General features: G+C 31.6%; 2 protein-coding genes across 3 annotated transcripts; both read left to right on the top strand.

Moving 5' to 3' along the window:
• Window positions 1–4,633: 4,633 nt before the first annotated feature.
• Window positions 4,634–8,513, top strand: LOC106349171 (protein argonaute 2). Of its 2 annotated transcripts, XM_013789099.3 has the most exons (4): window positions 4,634–5,243; window positions 5,437–6,637; window positions 6,751–8,223; window positions 8,378–8,513. In XM_013789099.3, the coding sequence occupies exons 1-3, from the start codon at window positions 4,796–4,798 to the stop codon at window positions 8,213–8,215; spliced, it is 3,114 nt and encodes a 1,037-aa protein (XP_013644553.2). In that variant the 5' UTR covers window positions 4,634–4,795; the 3' UTR covers window positions 8,216–8,223; window positions 8,378–8,513. The 2 variants fall into 2 exon arrangements, with proteins under 2 accessions (XP_013644553.2, XP_013644552.2); XM_013789098.3 differs by having other exon boundaries at window positions 6,751–8,513.
• Window positions 8,514–12,222: 3,709 nt separating this feature from the next.
• On the top strand, window positions 12,223–14,332 carry LOC106349170 (TLC domain-containing protein 4-B). The gene is made up of 8 exons (XM_013789096.3): window positions 12,223–12,578; window positions 12,742–12,897; window positions 12,972–13,060; window positions 13,140–13,278; window positions 13,351–13,425; window positions 13,506–13,703; window positions 13,795–13,854; window positions 13,989–14,332. Exons 2-8 carry the CDS (start codon window positions 12,766–12,768, stop codon window positions 14,121–14,123), a joined length of 828 nt encoding a protein of 275 aa, XP_013644550.3. The 5' UTR covers window positions 12,223–12,578; window positions 12,742–12,765; the 3' UTR covers window positions 14,124–14,332.
• The last annotated feature ends 5,289 nt before the right edge of the window (window positions 14,333–19,621 follow it).

The raw sequence follows: 19,621 nt of genomic DNA, 5'->3' as shown, positions 1-19,621 counted from the left end.
TATTTCACAATCAAAATACAATGTAAAAAAAAATCTTAGCATTTTGTGAAGGACTTGCAAGCACTCTTTTTGAAGACCACTATACGCTTTAGTTTGTAAGAAAAAAAGATCATTCTACTGTCATACAAATATAATAATGGACCTATAATAATTTGAGCCTACCAATTATTTTTTGCATATTCCAAAGCTCCTTCGTATGATACCAATGAAGTGATAACGATTTCCTTCGGTGCATTTATACTACTACTATTCCATAGCTTGCGATGAAGTCAAAGATCAAAGCACACGCAACAGTGTGCAAATTGATAACATGAGTCATGAGCATATTGGAATATTAATTATGTTATAACTGCTAACAGTGGTAACTTAAGATGATTTAAGTTAAATTATACTTTTTCTATTATGTTAACGTCAACCAGAAACAATGGCAATATCAGATTTGAAAACTGCAACAGTAAAAACGATTATAGTTGAATAAAGAGGATTTATATATATTTGATGGATCAACTAAACTTTACTTTGTTTCGATTTTTACATTATAAGACAACAACTTTCAAAGTTTCTCTATCAACTTAATATTTCTATCATAACTACAAATATTAGGGTGCAGCTCACAAAAAAATGTGTAGCTAAGATCGTTTAAATCAATTTAAAATTGCACTATAATCGTTTATGTTTTTTTGATAATTTTTTAGTATAAATGAAATTTTGAATAATGTTTTTGTTGGTGTCAAATTAGATTTTAACTGTTTTTTTATTCTTAAGATCGGTATGCAAAACTTTAGTTGGTGTCAACATAATTTTTTCATTAAATGTTTATTCCATTAAATGTTTTTGTCGGTGTCAACATAATTTTTTTCTTTTTAACATGGTCACCAATTGAAACCTTAAAATTTAGTTGTTCCTTTTAAAAAAAAAACTATTTGTTGGTGTATTTATTAGCTAGGTAAATGATTATTTGCGCAAACTTTTTGTTTATTCCTAACACAAATCCTTTGGTGATCTTTTTTTTTCTTGATCAACTTCCTTTCGTGATCATGGACAAGTGTAAAGTAAACGTATTAACAGGAGTACTACACAATAGAAGATTTTTAAATAAAATAAATAAAGAAAGAGTAGATGGACGGTCCGGTTAGCGCAGAGATCGAGGTCATTATTAGTTGGCCTTGGGACTTGCAATTTCCAAAGACCTAAGAAAACCTTATTATAATGAAACCTCCAGCTAGGGGTGGGCATTTTACCCGAAATCCGAAGTGGCACCCGAACCCGATCCGAAAAACCCGAACTGAAATCCGAACCGAAGTAGCAAAATATCCGAACGGGTATTGAATTAGGAGAGATTGGATATCCGAACCCGAACGGGTAATATCCGAACCCGAATGGATATCCGAAAATAACCGAACATATGATAATTAACCTTATATTTATAGTTTACATCTTTCATTTTATATAAAATATTTATATTGATACTACACATACTTTAAATTCATATGATATACATACAATTACGTAGAAGATGATTTGCTATTCGCTTAAAATGCATGTCAAACTTCTTATTTCAGCAATTAACAAAAAGTTACATCCAAAATTTAAAAACAATAACCAAATTAATGTCTTTTTAGTTTGAAAATGTTATGTCCAAATATATTAACCATGCAATATATTAAAAATAAAAAATAGTTAAGTGAAAAGTTATATATTTAAATACAAGAAATTTGAGAAATGAAAATTTTCATTTTTTTTTCTTCAAAATCTAAATATCCGAACCCGATCCGAAATAACCGAAACCGAACTTAAAATACCCGAACCCGACCCGAAGTACAGAAATACCCGAACGGGTTCTATACCTCTATACCGAAATACCCGAAAATCCGAAATACCCGACCCGAACCCGAACGGGTACCCGAACGCCCACCCCTACCTCCAGCCCACACCTTCACTTTATAACTCTTTTTCTTTTTGTTTGTCCGATAGTTTAACCCTATGCGGCAGTATTAATATTAATAGTCAATCTCTTTCGTTTGTTTATTGCTACTATGTACCTACTCTTTTTCTAATTACAATAATGTAAGAGGCCATGTAAGACTTGAAATTATTTGATATATTTAATTTTACCAACTAAAACTCCACCCATCATCACCACATGTGATAATACTCTTTCTATTTTAAAATTTGGTTGATATTTTCAACTTAACTAAACACATATTATTTTGAACTTTAAACATATTTTCCATATATATTGATGTTTTACACTTTTTACACATGTTAAAATGTTAAATAAATTTTCTATTTATTATTTTTGATAGCTGTACAGCTACACCGTTATATTTTAAATAAATGAATTAAAAGTATTTTTAAACATCAATTTTAAGTACAAAAACACTATCTAAAACATCAATCATTTATATACGTATGAGATATTACCAATTAAATTGACAATATACTAAATATTTAATCAAAAACATACTAAATTTAATTTCTCTAAAACCAACTGTTACTTATAAATCCAATAATATGTATTTTTATTCGGCGAAGTTCAAATTCAGTCACTATTGATTTTTTTTTTTTTGGGCAAGTCACTATTGAAATTTATACCAAATTTATTAGAAAAGTTTTCAATAATTATAGAAGTAATTTAATTCTAAAACACTATCAAGTAGATTTAAATCATGTTTACGGTTTAATTCTGGTATGGTATGGTGATCGAAAAACTGAAGGGAATTCTTCTGTAATTCAAAATAGTTTAAAATAAAAACTTGTAGATGCAAAAACAATGTTCTAACTATATTATTTGGATTATGTTAAAAATGTAATATCTTACATATTTGCTTTTGGATTCAAAAATGAGTAGAAAATGATGATTGGGTAAGTTGAGCATCAGAGTGGGTCCTCACACCAACCTAAGGCAGCCGCTCCAGACGAGATGAAGGCGAAGCGAGGTGCTGTTGCGGGCTGAGCACCCGCTCTGGACGAGTCACCATCCTCGACAACTTTCGAGAGCCAGAGAGACGAAGTGGAGCGAGGTGCATCAGACACGCACAAATATTTGGAGTATCGAGCAAATGCTGGAGCGACCATCCAGCTGTGAAGCAGAGCGACCGACCGTAGCGACTTCACTAACCCGCGTGGCATTTTCTACTTGGTCGAAATTTTATGTTTTGTTGGGTTTTTTTAGACTTGTTGACTGGACCCCGCTAGATTTTTAGAAATCCTATAAATACATCTTAGACCTAAAATGTGGACTTATTTTGTTTTCTTCCAAAAATATTCTATTACTTTGGTGAAACCTTGAGCATCTATTAATCTAACTAGAGCTTTTTTCGGGCTACGCCCGAGTTGTTTATAATTTTTAATTTAATTTAAGTTTTTAGCATTTATATTTGAATATATATATATATATATATATAATAGTATCGATTATAAAAATAAAAATCGTCAAATTAATATAAAAAAAATTAACTGTTTCTGTCAACAAATACAACTGTTAAATTTACAACTAATTTAAACATTGTAATAATTGAATTTCCATTTTTCTACTAAAATAAGTTTTTACTTACGCTATTGAAAGTTATATTCTCTTTTGCATTTTTATTCTTTTATATAATATAATTTGAGTATCTATATCGATTAGTTTTTATCTCTATTTTTTACTGAATCAATTAATTTTTATCTGCCTTAAGAAAGTGGTGGAATTAGGAATAATTGAAATCACAGTGATTAAAAATACAATGGTCATGAGAATGAGTTGTAAGAATCATGTCCTTATTTTCTTTTCCATGCGAGGAAGAAATATAGAACAAAATATCCTAGATAATATTAATATTTTGCAACATTTATTTTGTATGTTTCTTCTCTAATAGGTCCATTTCGCTGTTTTTTTTTGTGTGGAAGCCTATGGTATTTGGAGAAAATTCAAAAATATTAGCCAAAATGGGAAATATGTCATTTAATACCATGAAGAAATTCGGCGTAAACAAGGTCATGATATTTAAAGGATAATACCATGAAGTTTAATATGGTATATCATTTAAGAAGATTGATAACTGTAAAAATGTCTCATTCGTATATGATATGTCTATAACCGAGTCCCCAACATGAGACAAGTTTGTTTAAAAAGTAAATAATTTTATTTTTCTTATATTATATAATAAATATATATTATTTACTGATAATAAAAATATAGTTATTCATCTATCACAAATATCTATGCAAATATGTGAATCAAGTACAACAATCAAACAACATAATGATTTCCACAAAGAAAATTTAAAAAATATATTTATGTTATGTAGTCATATTTTATATTTTTAAAATAATATAATACAATATTATACATTATTTTTTAGAATTGAGAAATACATATAATATCTTATCCGCGCGTAGCGCGGTTAAAAAATCTAGTTAGCTTAATCTGTCTTTGAGCTCACACAACAAACACTTTCCAAAGTACTTTGGGAGAAATACTTACTATTAATCTTACAAAAGCCATATTAATAAATTTTAAATACAGTATTTAATCGTGTTTATCTGTAAAATTATTTTTTGCTTAAAACAAAAGTTAAAAGACGGTTGTACTACCCTGACTTATTGGGTATTTCAAGGAACATTCGAGAAACGTTACGAAGTCTTACTTTTCTCCTCTTGTACGCTAATAAGCTTCTCTCACACACCTTTGTCTTCTTCCTTTTATTTAAACACTCTGATTCGTTACTTCACAAGTTAAAAGTGATCTGACAAGTTTCCTCTAATTATCGTACGATAGTGTTTTCCCGATCAGATCCAATCAACAAATCGAATGGAGAGAGGTGGTTACCGAGGAGGTCGTGCTGACGGCCGCGGCAGAGGCGGCCGAGGTCGCGGTGACGGGGATGGTGGAGGCCGTAGTTATGGCCGCGGCGGTGGTGACCGGGGTCGTGGTTTCGGCGTCGGCGGCGCAGATCGAGGTCGTGGTTATGGAGGTCGTGCCTCTGAGCGAGGCGGTGGCCGTGGTGGGGATCAACAGGATTTCCGAAGCCAGAGTCAGTGGGGACCACCTCCGGGTCAAGTTGGCCTTGGGACGCAGTTGCAGCAGCAACCTCGACCACATGTGGTTCAACAGCCGCCACAGGCTCAAGTGAGTCAATCCGTTGCGGGAGGAGGCGTAGGTAGAGGCGCGTGGGGTCGTAAGCTGCAGGTTTCTCCTGATACGGCGGCGGTTCCACCTTCTGCATCGTCAACCGTCGCGGTTTCTGAAACGGCTCGTGGTATGTATGCACATTAAACCTAAATTTTAATTATTATTATTTCAAGAGTTAGCTGATTCATTATGATACACATTGGAACTTGTTATGATTCATTATATTTATATGAATCAGTCCATAGCTTTTGTTCCGTTGAGGAATGTTTCTTTGAATATATTTTTTTCAAGCGAGTTTATCTTTTTTTTTAATCTGACAGGCTCTGAAATTACGAATCCAAGGCCATCTCAGGTTGCTTCTTCTTCTTCTTCTGACAAGAAAGTTCAAGTTGTTTCTTCTTCTTCTGCTAGAAAAGAACCGATGAAACGTCCTGACAAAGGCGGTGTTGTAGCTGTGCGACGTGTAAACCTCCTTGTCAACCATTTCCAAGTGAACATCAATCCCCAAACTGTCATAAGACATTACGATGTTGAGATAAAAGGAGAGAACCCCACCAAGAAGATATCAAGATTCGAGCTATCTATGGTCAGGGACAAGCTGTTCACCGACAACCCCCACGAGTTTCCCTTTGCCATGACAGCATACGATGGTCAGAAGAACATCTTCAGTGCAGCTGAGTTGCCTACCGGGTCATTCAAGGTGGACTTCCCTAAAACGGATGAGACTAGAGCTCGGAGCTATACGTTCACCATCAACCGGGTGAATGAGCTTAAGCTCCGTGACTTGAAAGAGTACATGTCGGGAGGTTCTTCTTTCAACCCTCGCGATGTCTTGCAAGGGATGGATGTTGTGATGAAGGAGCACCCTTCCAAGTGTATGATAACCGTCGGTAAAAGCTTCTTCACTCGTGAAACTGAGCGGGATGAGGAACTTGGGTATGGTATTGCAGCTGCCAAAGGGTACAGACACACTCTAAAGCCGACACAACAAGGCTTATCATTGTGTTTGGACTACTCAGTGTTGGCGTTCCGGAAGTCAATGTCAGTCATCGAGTATCTGAAACTCTACTTTGACTGGCCTGATTTGCGTCAGTTTAGGAATGCTAGACGTAACGTGGAGAAGGAACTGACTGGGTTGAAAGTCACCGTCACTCATAGAAAGAACAAGCAGAAGCTCACTATCGTAGGACTGAGTAGAGAAGACACAAAGGATATCAAGTTCGATATTATAGATCCGGAGGGTAACGAGCCGCCGAGGAGAACGTCCATCGTTGAGTATTTCAGGATCAAGTACGGAAGAGACATTGTTCACAAGGACATCCCTTGCTTGGATTTGGGGAAAAACGGTCGGCAAAATCTTGTTCCCATGGAGTTCTGCGTTTTGGTCGAAGGGCAGATTTATCCAAAGGACGACTTGGATAAAAATTCTGCCTTGTGGTTGAAGAAGTTGTCACTAGTCAATCCACGACAAAGGAAGGATAATATACTCAAGATGATTAAGTCTAAAGAAGGACCAAGCGGGTATGTGTACTTGTTTATATCCTATAGTTTTTGCGTATATCCTATAGATTATTTATTAAAGATTAACTAATTTTTGTTTTATAAATTTGATTATGTATTTGTTTCTATGGCAGTGGAGAAATCACTGGGAACTTTGGAATGAAAGTTGACACAAACATGACACGTGTAGAAGGTCGGGTTCTCAAGGCACCGGCGTTGAAGTTGGCAGAGAGAGGCAGAGCTGTCCGGGAGGAACCTAACCCGAGGCAGAACAATCAGTGGAACCTCATGAGGAAAGGAGTCACGAGGGGTTCGGTAGTCAAACACTGGGCTGTGCTTGACTTCACTGCGTCTGAGAGGTTCAACAAGATGCCTAATGACTTTGTGAACAACCTTATCAACCGTTGCTGGACGCTTGGGATGCAGCTGGAGCCTCCCATCGTTTACAAATCGTCGAGAATGGATACGCTTTCTAATGCTAATGCTCTCGAGGAGCTGCTTCGAAGCGTGATTGATGAGGCTCATCGTAACCATGGTGGTGCTCGTCCGACTCTTATTCTCTGTGCAATGACTGGGAGGGTTGATGGGTACAAGACTCTGAAATGGATAGCTGAGACCAAACTTGGTCTGGTTACTCAGTGTTTCTTAACCGGTTCGGCGACTAAAGGAGGTGATCAGTACCGGGCAAACCTTGCGCTCAAGATCAATGCAAAGGTCGGTGGAAGCAACGTTGAGCTGATGGATACTTTCTCTTTCTTCAGAAAAGATGATCAGGTCATGTTCATCGGCGCTGACGTCAACCATCCAGCTTCTCGCGACAAGATGAGCCCGTCCATCGTTGCTGTAGTGGGCACACTAAACTGGCCTGAAGCTAACCGTTACGCAGCTAGGGTCATTGCCCAGCCGCACCGGAAAGAGGAGATACAAGGATTTGGTGAAACGTGCTTGGAGCTTGTTAAAGCTCATGTTCAGTCCACTGGGAAACGGCCTAACAAGATTGTGATCTTCCGTGATGGTGTCAGTGATGGTCAGTTCGATATGGTTCTCAATGTGGAGCTGCTTGACGTGAAGCTCACTTTTGAGAAGAATGGTTACAATCCGAAGATAACTGTTATCGTGGCGCAGAAACGTCACCAGACTCGTTTCTTCCCTGCTACAGACAATGATGGGAGCGACAAGGGAAACGTGCCTTCGGGTACGGTGGTTGATACTAAAGTGATTCACCCCTTTGAGTATGATTTCTACCTTTGCAGTCACCATGGAGGCATTGGGACGAGCAAGCCGACGCATTACTATACTCTGTGGGATGAACTTGGATTCACTTCCGATCAGGTTCAGAAGCTCATCTTCGAGATGTGCTTTACTTTTACTCGTTGCACCAAACCTGTGTCTCTCGTTCCTCCGGTTTATTATGCTGACATGGTCGCGTATAGAGGAAGGATGTACCACGAGGCGAGTTCAAGGGAGAAGAACATTAAGCAGCAGCCACGGGGAGCGTCTTCTTCCTCACTTGCTTCTTCGTTCTCTTCTCTGACTGTGGACGACAACGCGATTTTCAAGCTGCACAAAGAGCTGGAGAACGTCATGTTCTTCGTGTGAACAAAAAGGTTTGGGTTATATATTTGTGTTTTGGGTCCCTAAGCTGAACTTTAAAATTGCTATTATTGAATATATCGGAATAGTCCCAATAACGCAGTTTTACTCCTTTTATCTCAAGGAGTTTGTGCGTGAATCTAATTGGGTTTTTTTCGTTTCTTGCAGTGTGTTTCTTTTCTTTCTCTTTGTTTCGGTCGTTGTGTTGAAAGCACTTTGTGTTTGGTATTGTATTACTCTTTTGAGCGGAGACTACTTATGTCATGGTGTTTTATTATAATCAAGAATCTGAGTTTCGTAATTAGTTCATATTGTGCAATCATCCCTCGCATTTCTGTTTATGAGTTTTGCTAAAGCTTTAGAGTCTGGGAGATGGACGAAGGCTGTTGCATGTTTGTTTGTGTCTGAATACTGATTGGCTTTCTGCATTTTCTAAATTACAACTTCTGCTAGAATTTGCTTGTGGTTATGATCATTCGTTTGATCATGCAATGTCTTATCACATTGAGGATGAGTCTATGAGAGACATGCACACAAAATAACACATTTGCCATAGATTTTATTCAGTTATGGGCTCTGTTTTTTCTGATATTCCATGGGACCATGAACCATGAGGTAGATGTTGACTTCATATACATGATTGATGGTGGTTTTGGACTATCCCATAAGTTTTATTACTGAAAATTTAGAATGGGGCTAAAAAGAATCTCATTGATTGGTTGGTTTGTTGCTTTGCACAAATGGCATCTACTACATCCAAATCCCATCATCAGTGTACACTAACTTTTTATTCTTCTTAACATGTTATACTTCATGCCCTTTTTCAAAAAAACATGTTATATTTTCAGTAGGATTCGTCATATGCTTTTTTGTATGTTATAAGAAGTGTCACATGCCGTTTTTCACTCGCTATATAACGAAAATCGTTGCCAAAAAAATATATATGTATATATATATAACGAAAATCATTTTTTTGGGTGTAATTCAGTGTATTATCTAATAACATACCAATACCAGCTTCTTCTTTATTTTGTTATAAGCTTCCTATCTTCGTATATTATATAGAAAAATATGGAACCAAATCTTTTGAAGAAAGATGCACCAAGAAAATGAAAAAGACATGGTAGTCGAAGTGATTCACACGAATCGAATTATGTATAATAATATTTTTATGCTTATTTTATTTTCATTCGGTTCGTTAGTGTCTGGTTCATGTCATTTTACCAGTTACATACATTATTACTTTCATTTATGTTTGACAAATTTTGTTTTTCTCACCCATTAACATAAGTTTGACAAATTTTCATCAGTCATAGCATTTTACCCCAAAAAGGTAAATATATTTATAAACATACATTTTTGGAAATATCAAATTAAATGCCCAATTCTAGCCTTTTAATTTTAAAATAAGTATTTAACTGTCAGCTTTTTTACATAGTTGTTTTTTGGTTAATTAGTGTAATATACATAAGAGAAAAAAATTAAATAAATAACTATATACTTTACATGTGACTGGTATAAATTTGAGAGGACAATATTCTCTTTGAGAGTATAATATATGTGTTACTAAATTTTACCAACAATATAGTATATAATACTATTCTATTTTTGGTAAATACAAAATACTAGGTGTTTCGTCCGCGCATGCAGGCATAAACATTTTATAATTAATTATTAATACATGCATTACTAATTAAAGACTATAGTGATAAATTATTATTTATGTTTTCATTTGAAAAGTATTACATATTGTAATTTAAAAAAACAATTAGACAAAATACATATTATTAATAAGTAAATCTTATAAATCACTCAATATTTTCTTTTCAATTATATAAAATTAAGAATTTTACTTGATTAATATTTAGTTATGTTTGTTAAAAACATTAACATTTTTATTAAAAGATGTTTTATTAAAACACATAACCAAATATTAATCAAGTTAAATTCTTAATTTTATATAATTGAAAAGATAATATTGAGTGATTTTAAGATTTATTTATTAATAATAAATATAGTGTACAAATAAAATTTCAAAAAGATATATAATACGTAAGAATTTTCAAATGAAATCATAAATAATAATTTATTATTGTTGTTTTTTAACTACATATTAATTTTATAAATTAAAACTATTTTTAAAATGAGCCACCCAAAAATACTAAAATATTTTTAACTTATATAACCTTAATTACTGATTTTTTAAGTTCAAATCAATGAACTACTATTACCAAATCAAACCGAATATCAAAAAACCAAAACAAATATTATATATTGAAAAAAAAACATTTTATTTTTGAAATATTTAACTCCTTTTTTTATTTTGATCAAAACGCTTCTTTCTTCCCTCAAACTGATAGCACCAAAACCCTGAAATCCAGTCGACACCAAATTTTGAGTTGGACGAGCCAATGTCAGATTTTGTTCTCTTTTTCATTTTCCCTTTCTAGTGAAATATTTTGTCTAGAGCTTGGTAAGTTGAACCTCCTACCTTGTTTCTTCTCAGCTTTCTTCTCGCATTTGCTTATGAATTTTACCTATTGAAATGTTGTTACAATATTAGTGCATCATTGTTATTATTCTAGAGATGATAATAATCAGAAATGTACAGTTGCTCGTAAGGAAGAAAATAGTTTTTTTTTCCTAGACCAATTGGCAAAACTATGATTAATTAATATATTTCCTAATCATTGATAACAGTGGATGAGTTTTTTACAAAACATATTTAAAAAGAAAAAAAAGAATAACCAATTATAAATTATCTGTTGATTATCAATTAGTAAATGGGATCAATAACCGTTTATTCAACTTCTACTCAAGTTTTCCTATTAGGATTCTTTATTTCCAAATCCTTGTAGATAAATTAAATCCTGACAGAAACAAAGGACATGGCAACGCAAACAAACGTTGAAGTTTTCACCCATGGACTAGTTTTCAATTTCAATCATTTATCTAATCAAAAAACTTACATTCGTTTTTATTTGGTTGCTAATTTATATATTTTATTCATTAAGGATATAAACAATATTAATCACTCTAATTTTTAACGTGAAATCTCGAATGCGGAAAATTACTTCGCAAATAATAGTATAGATATTTCTTAATCATTGATAATAGTAGATGAGTTTTTTACAAAACACATTTAAAAAGGAAAAAGAGAATAACCAATTATAAATTATCTAATAATTATCAATTACTAAATGATATCAATAACCGTCTATTCAACTTCTATTCTAGTTTTTTTATTTCCAAATCCTTGTAGATAAATGAAACTCTGACAGAAACAAAGGACATGGCAACGCAAACAAACGTAGAAGTTTTCATCCATAGACGAGTTATTAATTTCAATCATTTATCTAATATAAAATGTTACATTCATTTTTATTTTGTTGCTAATTTATATATTTTATTCATTAAGGGTATAAACGATATTAACCACTTTAACTTTTAACGTGAAATCTCGAATGCGAAAAATTACTTCAAAAATAATAGTATAAATAAAGAGAGTTATATTATATATTTACCAAATAAAATAAAACACACCAAAGTAATATCTAATTTGAAGAAGAAATTAAACTGTACTATTAAAATAAACGATATATTATAGATTAAAAACTTAGTGTATGTAATCTAAATAAAATTTATAAAAATATATGTCTGTTTTAAAAATTTCAAAACATGGTAAATGTAGAAAAAAACTAAGTTTTTAATATGCAAAATACAAAACTAAATAATTGTATTAACTAAAAAAAAAACTAAAAGCTATTTAAAATGCAAAGGAAAAACATGATTGTAAGAAATGACAAGAAAAGGAAAAAGAAAACAAAAATAATCCTAAACATGTGTGGATGTAGGGATAATATGGAAATTAATGAAAGGCTATATACTCTTAACCATTGAATTGTAATGTGCATGGACTTAATTATAATTTTTGGTCGTGCTATATGCTCAAACTTCCCTCTCTTTGTTTCGGACACATAATTGTTGTTGTTTTTTGTTTCTTTTGTTATCGTGCACCAGCTGTAGTTTTTATTTTTAAAAATTATTTAATATATAATAATTTTTATTGAGAAGGAAGGAGTGTTTCCTGTGTTGTCTCCTCCTCCTCCTCCTCCTCCTTCAGAATCACGTTGATTAAAGCTAAAGCCTTCATTGATGCTACTTCTCATTCACCCTTCCTTTCTCTCAGTCTCACTTTTCTCGCCGTTTCTAAACTCTTTCCTTCGCGTCCATTTCTCCCAGAGATTTTAATTCAGATTTCCCCCCCCTAGAAGAGAGGTTTACTTGGCGATTCCTGAATCTGATTTGACTTGGATCGAATCCGAGTTTCGCTGATTTTGAATCATTGTCTAGGATCGTCCCCGTCTAGGTATTCGAATCTGCATTTTGTTTAGTTTGAAGATTTGAGATTAGGTTTCATACAAGATGATGATGTTGTTCTTAGATTGCGAGCCTTGTTGGGGGTTTATCATAGATTAGGGTTGATCAAAGTAATATTTTGAAGTTTGAAGATTTTAATCTCTTTGATGCAGAGTTGTTGATTCGCTCTCTCTGCAATGTCGTCGCCTTCTTTGCAAACGATCAAGTCTTATCATCATCAAGCTCAGCATTTGGTTAATAGCTATCTCTTGGCTGATCCCTTCATTCCCTACACTTCTGTTCTAACCGGCATTTTCCTTTGCAAAGTGGTATTATACTTTCCCCTTTTTCTCTATATAGGACAAAGCTTAGATCCTTTGTGTGATTCTTCTTCTCTTGGCAGGTCTATGATCTTTGTCACTTTATCAGCAACTCCCATTCCAAGACCTATATCATCCTCACCAAAATTCAGAGAATCGAATGGAACAACCGGTTTGTCTTTCTTGTTGATCCACATTCTTTACTCTTTCAATTTGTTGTTTGTTGATGTTGTCTCCTTGTATTTTGGCAGTGGTATCTCAACAGTTCATGCTCTTTTTATCTCTGCTCTGTCTCTCTACTTTGTCTTCTGCTCCGATCTCTTTTCCGATAGGTGGCATAATGATCTTGTTGTTTTCCGGAGCTCACGTCTTTCCTCTCTTGGTTTAGGGGTAAACATCATTTTTCAACTTATCTTCACTCTTTGAGACAAGAATGTTTTAACATATATATATGATTTGCAGTTGTCTATTGGTTACTTTATTGCTGATCTTGGGATGATCTTCTGGAAATATCCTGCTTTGGGTGGACTTGAGTATGTAAGTACATTGTTCTCAACCAAAACACTTTATTATGAATGTATAAAACTAAGATAGAGAGAATTTGCATTTGATTTCAGATTGTGCATCACTCCCTATCTGGGGTAGCAGTGGCCTACTCCTTGTTTTCCGGGGAAGGGCAGTTGTATACCTACATGGTCCTCATTTCCGAGATTACTACCCCAGAGATCAACTTGAGATGGTACCTGGACACAGCTGGTATGAAGAAGTCAATGGCATATGTTGTGAATGGCGTTTTCATCTTCTTGGCTTGGCTGGTACATTATAAGAAATAATCAACACTGGACTCATTTTGATGCACAGCAATTTGGTGTCTACTTATCAGTCTTAAACACTTTCTCTTGTCAGGTTGCTAGAATTCTACTATTCATATACATGTTTTATCATGTGTATCTCCACTACAACCAGGTAGAACTCATAATCCCATTCTCGGCTGTCACTTCACTACCTGACTAAATTTAACACACATCACAATGCTGTCAAATTTCCAGGTTTACTTTGCTTGTTTAATCTGATTGGATCCACTTTGTTTTGGGGTATAGGTCATGAGGATGCACATCTTCGGATACGCTCTGGTGTTTGGGGTACCCGCTGCACTAGGTATCATGAACCTGATATGGTTCGGTAAGATTGTGAGAGGGGTGAAGAAAACATTAGCAAAGAGATGTGAATGCTGAGATTGGCGAGAGTCCACCTCAACAATGTTGTACCATCAGACCAGTCATCATTTTCTTCTACTTCTTTCCTTCTGACATATGTCTCTTCTCTCTAGTTGTAAGTAGTTTTTGTCTGATGGAGATAAACAAAAATGAAAACGATCCTCTGACGTCTCTGTTAATGATCTCTTTACGTTTTTCATTATACGAAGTACTCTGTTTTCATTCTAGTAGATTTCTCCCTAGGGTTTAATGTCTCATACATAAGTTGTTTAATCAGAAAAATCGATACAGTAAGTACCAAGATGATGAACAATTCTGGTTTACGTTTACGCGGAGTGGTGGGTGATAACTAGAAGAAAATCGTGGAAACCAGTTTTGTGAGATGCAAGATTTTGGAGCTTTAAACGACTTAGTAATCTATTATATTAAAACAGAAATCACAACTTCTCTTCATGTGTGATTTTTTTAAAATGGATCTTCCCTAAAAAATTATATTTCATTTAATTCTAATTAACATTATGACATCATTAAAATATCACATCTTAAATAATTGACATATGTAACAACTCATCTATAAAATTGTCTTATTTTTTAGTCATCAAAATATGTTGAGAAAAAATCTACAAAATCTTATTAGATATTTTAAATATTATTATAAAATGAATCATTGATTAATTTCGTGATTAGTACTCTAATATTATTATAAATTAATGTTAGTTAAGATTTTATCATAGAAAAAAAATTGTATACTATTTTCTTAAAATTTCTAACTATAGTCTATATTATCTACTAAAATAGAAGTAATGAATTCTTTCATGTATTGTTTTATAATTTGGACCATCATTTAATTTTTTTATTAAATATATTTTATTAAGACTAATAATATATAGAATCTTTGAACTACGTTAATCACAAAATCTTTTGATATCTTTTCATTTTAAATATAAATATATATTTTAAAAGTTCTAACAAGTCGGTTTAAAAGATTTTAACAAGATCTTAATTTTCAAAAATTATATGTAAATTATTGATCATTTTATCAATTATATAATCATAATCAATCATTTTAAGAGAAATTATTGATTATTATATTGTGCTAAATATTATTAAATTATATTAAATTGTTAAATTTATATATTTTATTTTTTGTAAGTATTTATATTCGAAATATAATATGTAGGTAACATGTGTTAATATTAGAAAACTATATAATACACGTATATAAATTAACATGTATTTTATCAAAGTTAATAATACAAATCATTTATGCATGATATCTTTTTATTTTAAATATAAATATAAATAAATATATACATATATGTATAATTTTTTTTTAACAAATCTTTTGAAAATATTATAACGTTATCTTAATTTTCAAAATTTTTATGTAAATATTTCAACTAATTTCGTAATTAGCAATGAACTATTATTATGCATTAATATATACATATTTAGTTATCATTTATAAAATAAAAAATTACCTTTTTAACATTTTATAATAATAATAGTTCATATTAAATGAGATTATTATATTGAACTAAATATGATAACATTATATTAAATTGATAAATTTGTAAAAATAGCTTTTATAAATATAAAATATTTATGCTATAAATATAATACGATGATATAACGACTTAACATTCAAAAACTATATAATACATGTATAAAAATCGACATATCTTAGACTTTTGTATATATAATAATATATTATCTGAAATAAATAAATGTAAAAATATTGCTAATAGAAAACTTAGTTTTGAAGGTCGGTGGGTCAAAACTAAATATAAATTAATACAAAAATAATATTTTATGTTTTTAATGCATATATTAATTTGTTAAATAAATATATATACCATAAATGATGAAAAAAAAATATTTATGTATATAAAATGAAAATAAACACCCGCACGGTTGTGCGGGTCGAAATCTAGTTTGTTTTAATAAAGTATTTTTTTTTTTACAAATTTAACTTTCTTCGTAACATAAACACTATGATTGATATAAATTAGTATTTTGAGATTATACATCTATACTATTAAAAGGGAAGGAATCCTAAAAAATTTACCTATAAAAGTTGTTTGAACCATTTCATTAAACTACTAATATTTTAGTTTACAGAGTCAATATGAGTCTGTAAAGTTGATGACAAAAAAAAAAAAAACTACTAATATTTTGGTCTTATTTTAAATTTATACTACCAATATGTTACCATATATTTCTCTAACAATAATTTAATCACTACTTATTATTTATTAGACCTACATTTTTATACACGTTGATATCAGATCTTAACTACATCTATACTTTATTTGGTAGACCTTATAATACACGAAAATATGGAAATGCTCCTGCAATGTCACATGTTTACCTAACGTGTTTTTAATGCTTCTCTTTGACTATGGACAATGAGAATGCAGCCATATATGATGTCAATACTCTTATTCAAATTTGACTTATTCACATAAAAACCATTAGTGTTACAGAGCACATCGACTATTATTACTTTCGATACATACCACAAGGTCCACAACTAACTCAAGATCCATTTTGGACTATAAGAATTAAATCAATATTTTGGTTCACTTTGTATTTTAGTAGGCTACATGAATAGATAACTGAACACTGTTTTCATTATTATTTCTATCTCACCATCTTCTTAAGTGTCAAACAAAAAAAAAACTCAATACCAAAAACACCTAAACCCTATATAGATTATATGGAATCTCAAAACTATAATTTTTTAAAACTTAATAAATCTATATATTGTCAGATTCATGAAATATTATAGGATATATTTAATAGTTCTCTCAAATTATTAAATTCTTCCTAATGAATTTTAATTTAAAATATAAATATATAAATAAATGCAAAAACATAGATTTTCGTGACTATTAGCTTTTTTTTTACAATTAATCTACCAAATTGATTTTGTATCATGTTGATATGGTTCACGCGAAACATTTTAAAATTTAGACGGGATTTACACAATTATTCTTCTGTCTAGCAACTTATCAAATATACCTATTTACTGTTAATAAATATATCCTACCAACATTAAGAATATAAATAGTCAAATTTATATCAATCATAAATACTATATATTAGAATAGATTTTGAAGAGATTTTAGCTAAGAGAAATATTCTGAATTGTATCACCCTATTGATACTCATTCATTCATTTCTTACGTAATTAAATTTACTAAAATTATCTATATATTCCCTTAAAAATTATATACATGGTTGAACTGTTGCCCATATCGCTGATTATATAAGTTTCTTTTTTTGACAACACATACTTATATTGTTATACAGTATCTTATAATCTAAAATATGAATATAATTTATTCAAATTTTGTAAGAATTAATGTAAGTTATATATTCTGGTTTTCAACGTGTGTAAACAGTTGTACATGATATATATCATTTGTGATCTATTTTAAAATAATTATACATACATCATAACACATATTCATATATTTATAATATACTTTACTTTTAAAATATAAAATTTCAAAATATTAAAGGTGAAATAATCAATTTTTATTTATAGTTTAAAAATATTGCAAGTCAGAATATTTATAAATAAAATTAATGTATTTTGTTTGATAAAAATAAATTGTTAACTAGCTAAAATAGGTTAAACGAAAGAGACTCATAATACGAGTCAAAATTATCCAAAATCTCTAAAATTATAGTTCAACTAAAATAGCAAAATAAATTAAATACAAAAATTTAAAAATAAATCATAAAAAATGTTAAAACATATAAATTATTTATAAAATTATACTTTTTATAAGATATATGGCCTCATTTGAAAATATGGAGAGAAGTTCCGTTTATCGACAAAACACATTGAGATTGGTATAAACTTTCACTAGGTTTGGAATACCTAAGTTAAACAAGATTTTTCTTTTTTGAAAAAGTATTAATCTCGCGCTTCAAAGCTTGATTCAAAAGTTTGAATTAATTTTTGAAAAAGTAGCATCCGATTTATATGGGATTTTATCGGGTCAACCAATATTGGATTGCGGATTAACGATAGATTTTTATGTTTTCACCGAGTTTTATCAAATTTTTATATATAAGATTTTGACAAAATTCTTACCGGATTATATATAAATCACCTGATTTACTTCTGAGACTATAGGTTTGGGTCACGTATGAAAACACTGCTACAAATATTAAAAATTCTACAAATATATACTATTAGATTAGCTCAAAATCTGCCAAGTAATTTTTTTTGTATCATCAACTCAACAAGTGTAACTCTTACAAAATACACACAAAATGCAATGATGATGTTGTAACATAAGAATGTACATATATATTCTAAAATAAACTATTTGATAAATTATATAATTTTGTAACTTAATAATATACTTCAAAACATCAAAACCAAAATAATAATTCATATCAAACATTATTACTATTCGGAAAAAAATCCGCGCTTCAAAAGCGCTGATCAAAATCTAGTTATTAAGTTATAAAGTGAAGCAGGGAATTTGTTTAAAATTTATATAATTTATGAAGTAGCTTGTTTGAGATTTTGTATCCGGATCCAATAAAATCAACCAAAACCCCTGTTCGGAATCGCGCTAGGCGCTATCCGTGCGGCAACCCCGGACCTATCGAGTTACTTAAAAATTAGGATAAACTCGGGGAGTACGCGGAAACTAGTTTTTAGTAAGTTATAAGTTTAAAATATGTAAAAGATTCATCAAATATCAAACTAGATCATATATCATCATTGTTGTTTCTTCTTTCATAGGCAAGAAGGTAAACTTTAGCCACTATAGAGCCTTGCCAATCCACAAAGAAGACTGATAACAAGTATAATGCCCAACCAACCCATAAGCTTCAGTTGAGTAGAGACAATAAAGTTCAGGTTTTCTACATAATCCAAATATATGTTACTGGGACAATTAAGCTTTTTAATGGAATGGGCCAAAACAATTTTGGGCCAAAAACGTATTAATCCGCGTAAGAAAAAGTTTTTGGACCCAACGTTTTACTTATTAAACGGCCGCTTAATACACTTCCACGCTCCACTCGGGCTTAAATCGGACAGCCGTGTAATGGAGACGAGTTGGCCTTATTCGCCACGGCCCACACCCGTGTCATGTAAACGCGGATGTAAAAGCGGCTACGCGCCCGTATTTTAGAACAGGGACCAAAACCAATCCAAAAATATAGATTTGATTTGAGTTTCAATCCAGTGCAAAGTATCTATTGGATATTTTTTGACATGTGGATCTCGGTTCGGGTCAGAATTATACCGAGACTCGATTAGTACACTCAAAATACCTGAGATATTTTGTGTGTATTAGGTAAATTTGGTTAGTTCATATATGTTTTTGGTATCATAAATATTCTTTTCAATTTCAAGATCCAAATTTTCCGTTATAGTTTCAAGTTTCAAATAAATTTCAAAATTTTAAGATATATTTCAAATATTTGAATAAATTATTGGGTATTTTGGTTCATATGGTTAGATTTGGAGTAAAATTTAGGGG

Source organism: Brassica napus, chromosome A9, assembly GCF_020379485.1.
Source record: "Brassica napus cultivar Da-Ae chromosome A9, Da-Ae, whole genome shotgun sequence".
Taxonomy (NCBI): domain Eukaryota; kingdom Viridiplantae; phylum Streptophyta; class Magnoliopsida; order Brassicales; family Brassicaceae; genus Brassica; species Brassica napus.
This window is presented reverse-complemented; position numbering and strand designations above follow the sequence as displayed.

Excerpts from the sequence above, each read along its gene's own strand:
- LOC106349171 (XM_013789099.3), top strand. The coding sequence starts at position 4,796 with ATGGAGAGAGGTGGTTACCGAGGAGGTCGTGCTGACGGCCGCGGCAGA. Across the intron at positions 5,244-5,436 it reads GGTTTCTGAAACGGCTCGTG|GCTCTGAAATTACGAATCCA; the intron begins GTATGTATGCAC and ends TTAATCTGACAG. Across the intron at positions 6,638-6,750 it reads TCTAAAGAAGGACCAAGCGG|TGGAGAAATCACTGGGAACT; the intron begins GTATGTGTACTT and ends TTTCTATGGCAG.
- LOC106349170 (XM_013789096.3), top strand. The coding sequence starts at position 12,766 with ATGTCGTCGCCTTCTTTGCAAACGATCAAGTCTTATCATCATCAAGCT. Across the intron at positions 13,426-13,505 it reads CTTTGGGTGGACTTGAGTAT|ATTGTGCATCACTCCCTATC; the intron begins GTAAGTACATTG and ends ATTTGATTTCAG. Across the intron at positions 13,704-13,794 it reads TCATCTTCTTGGCTTGGCTG|GTTGCTAGAATTCTACTATT; the intron begins GTACATTATAAG and ends TTCTCTTGTCAG.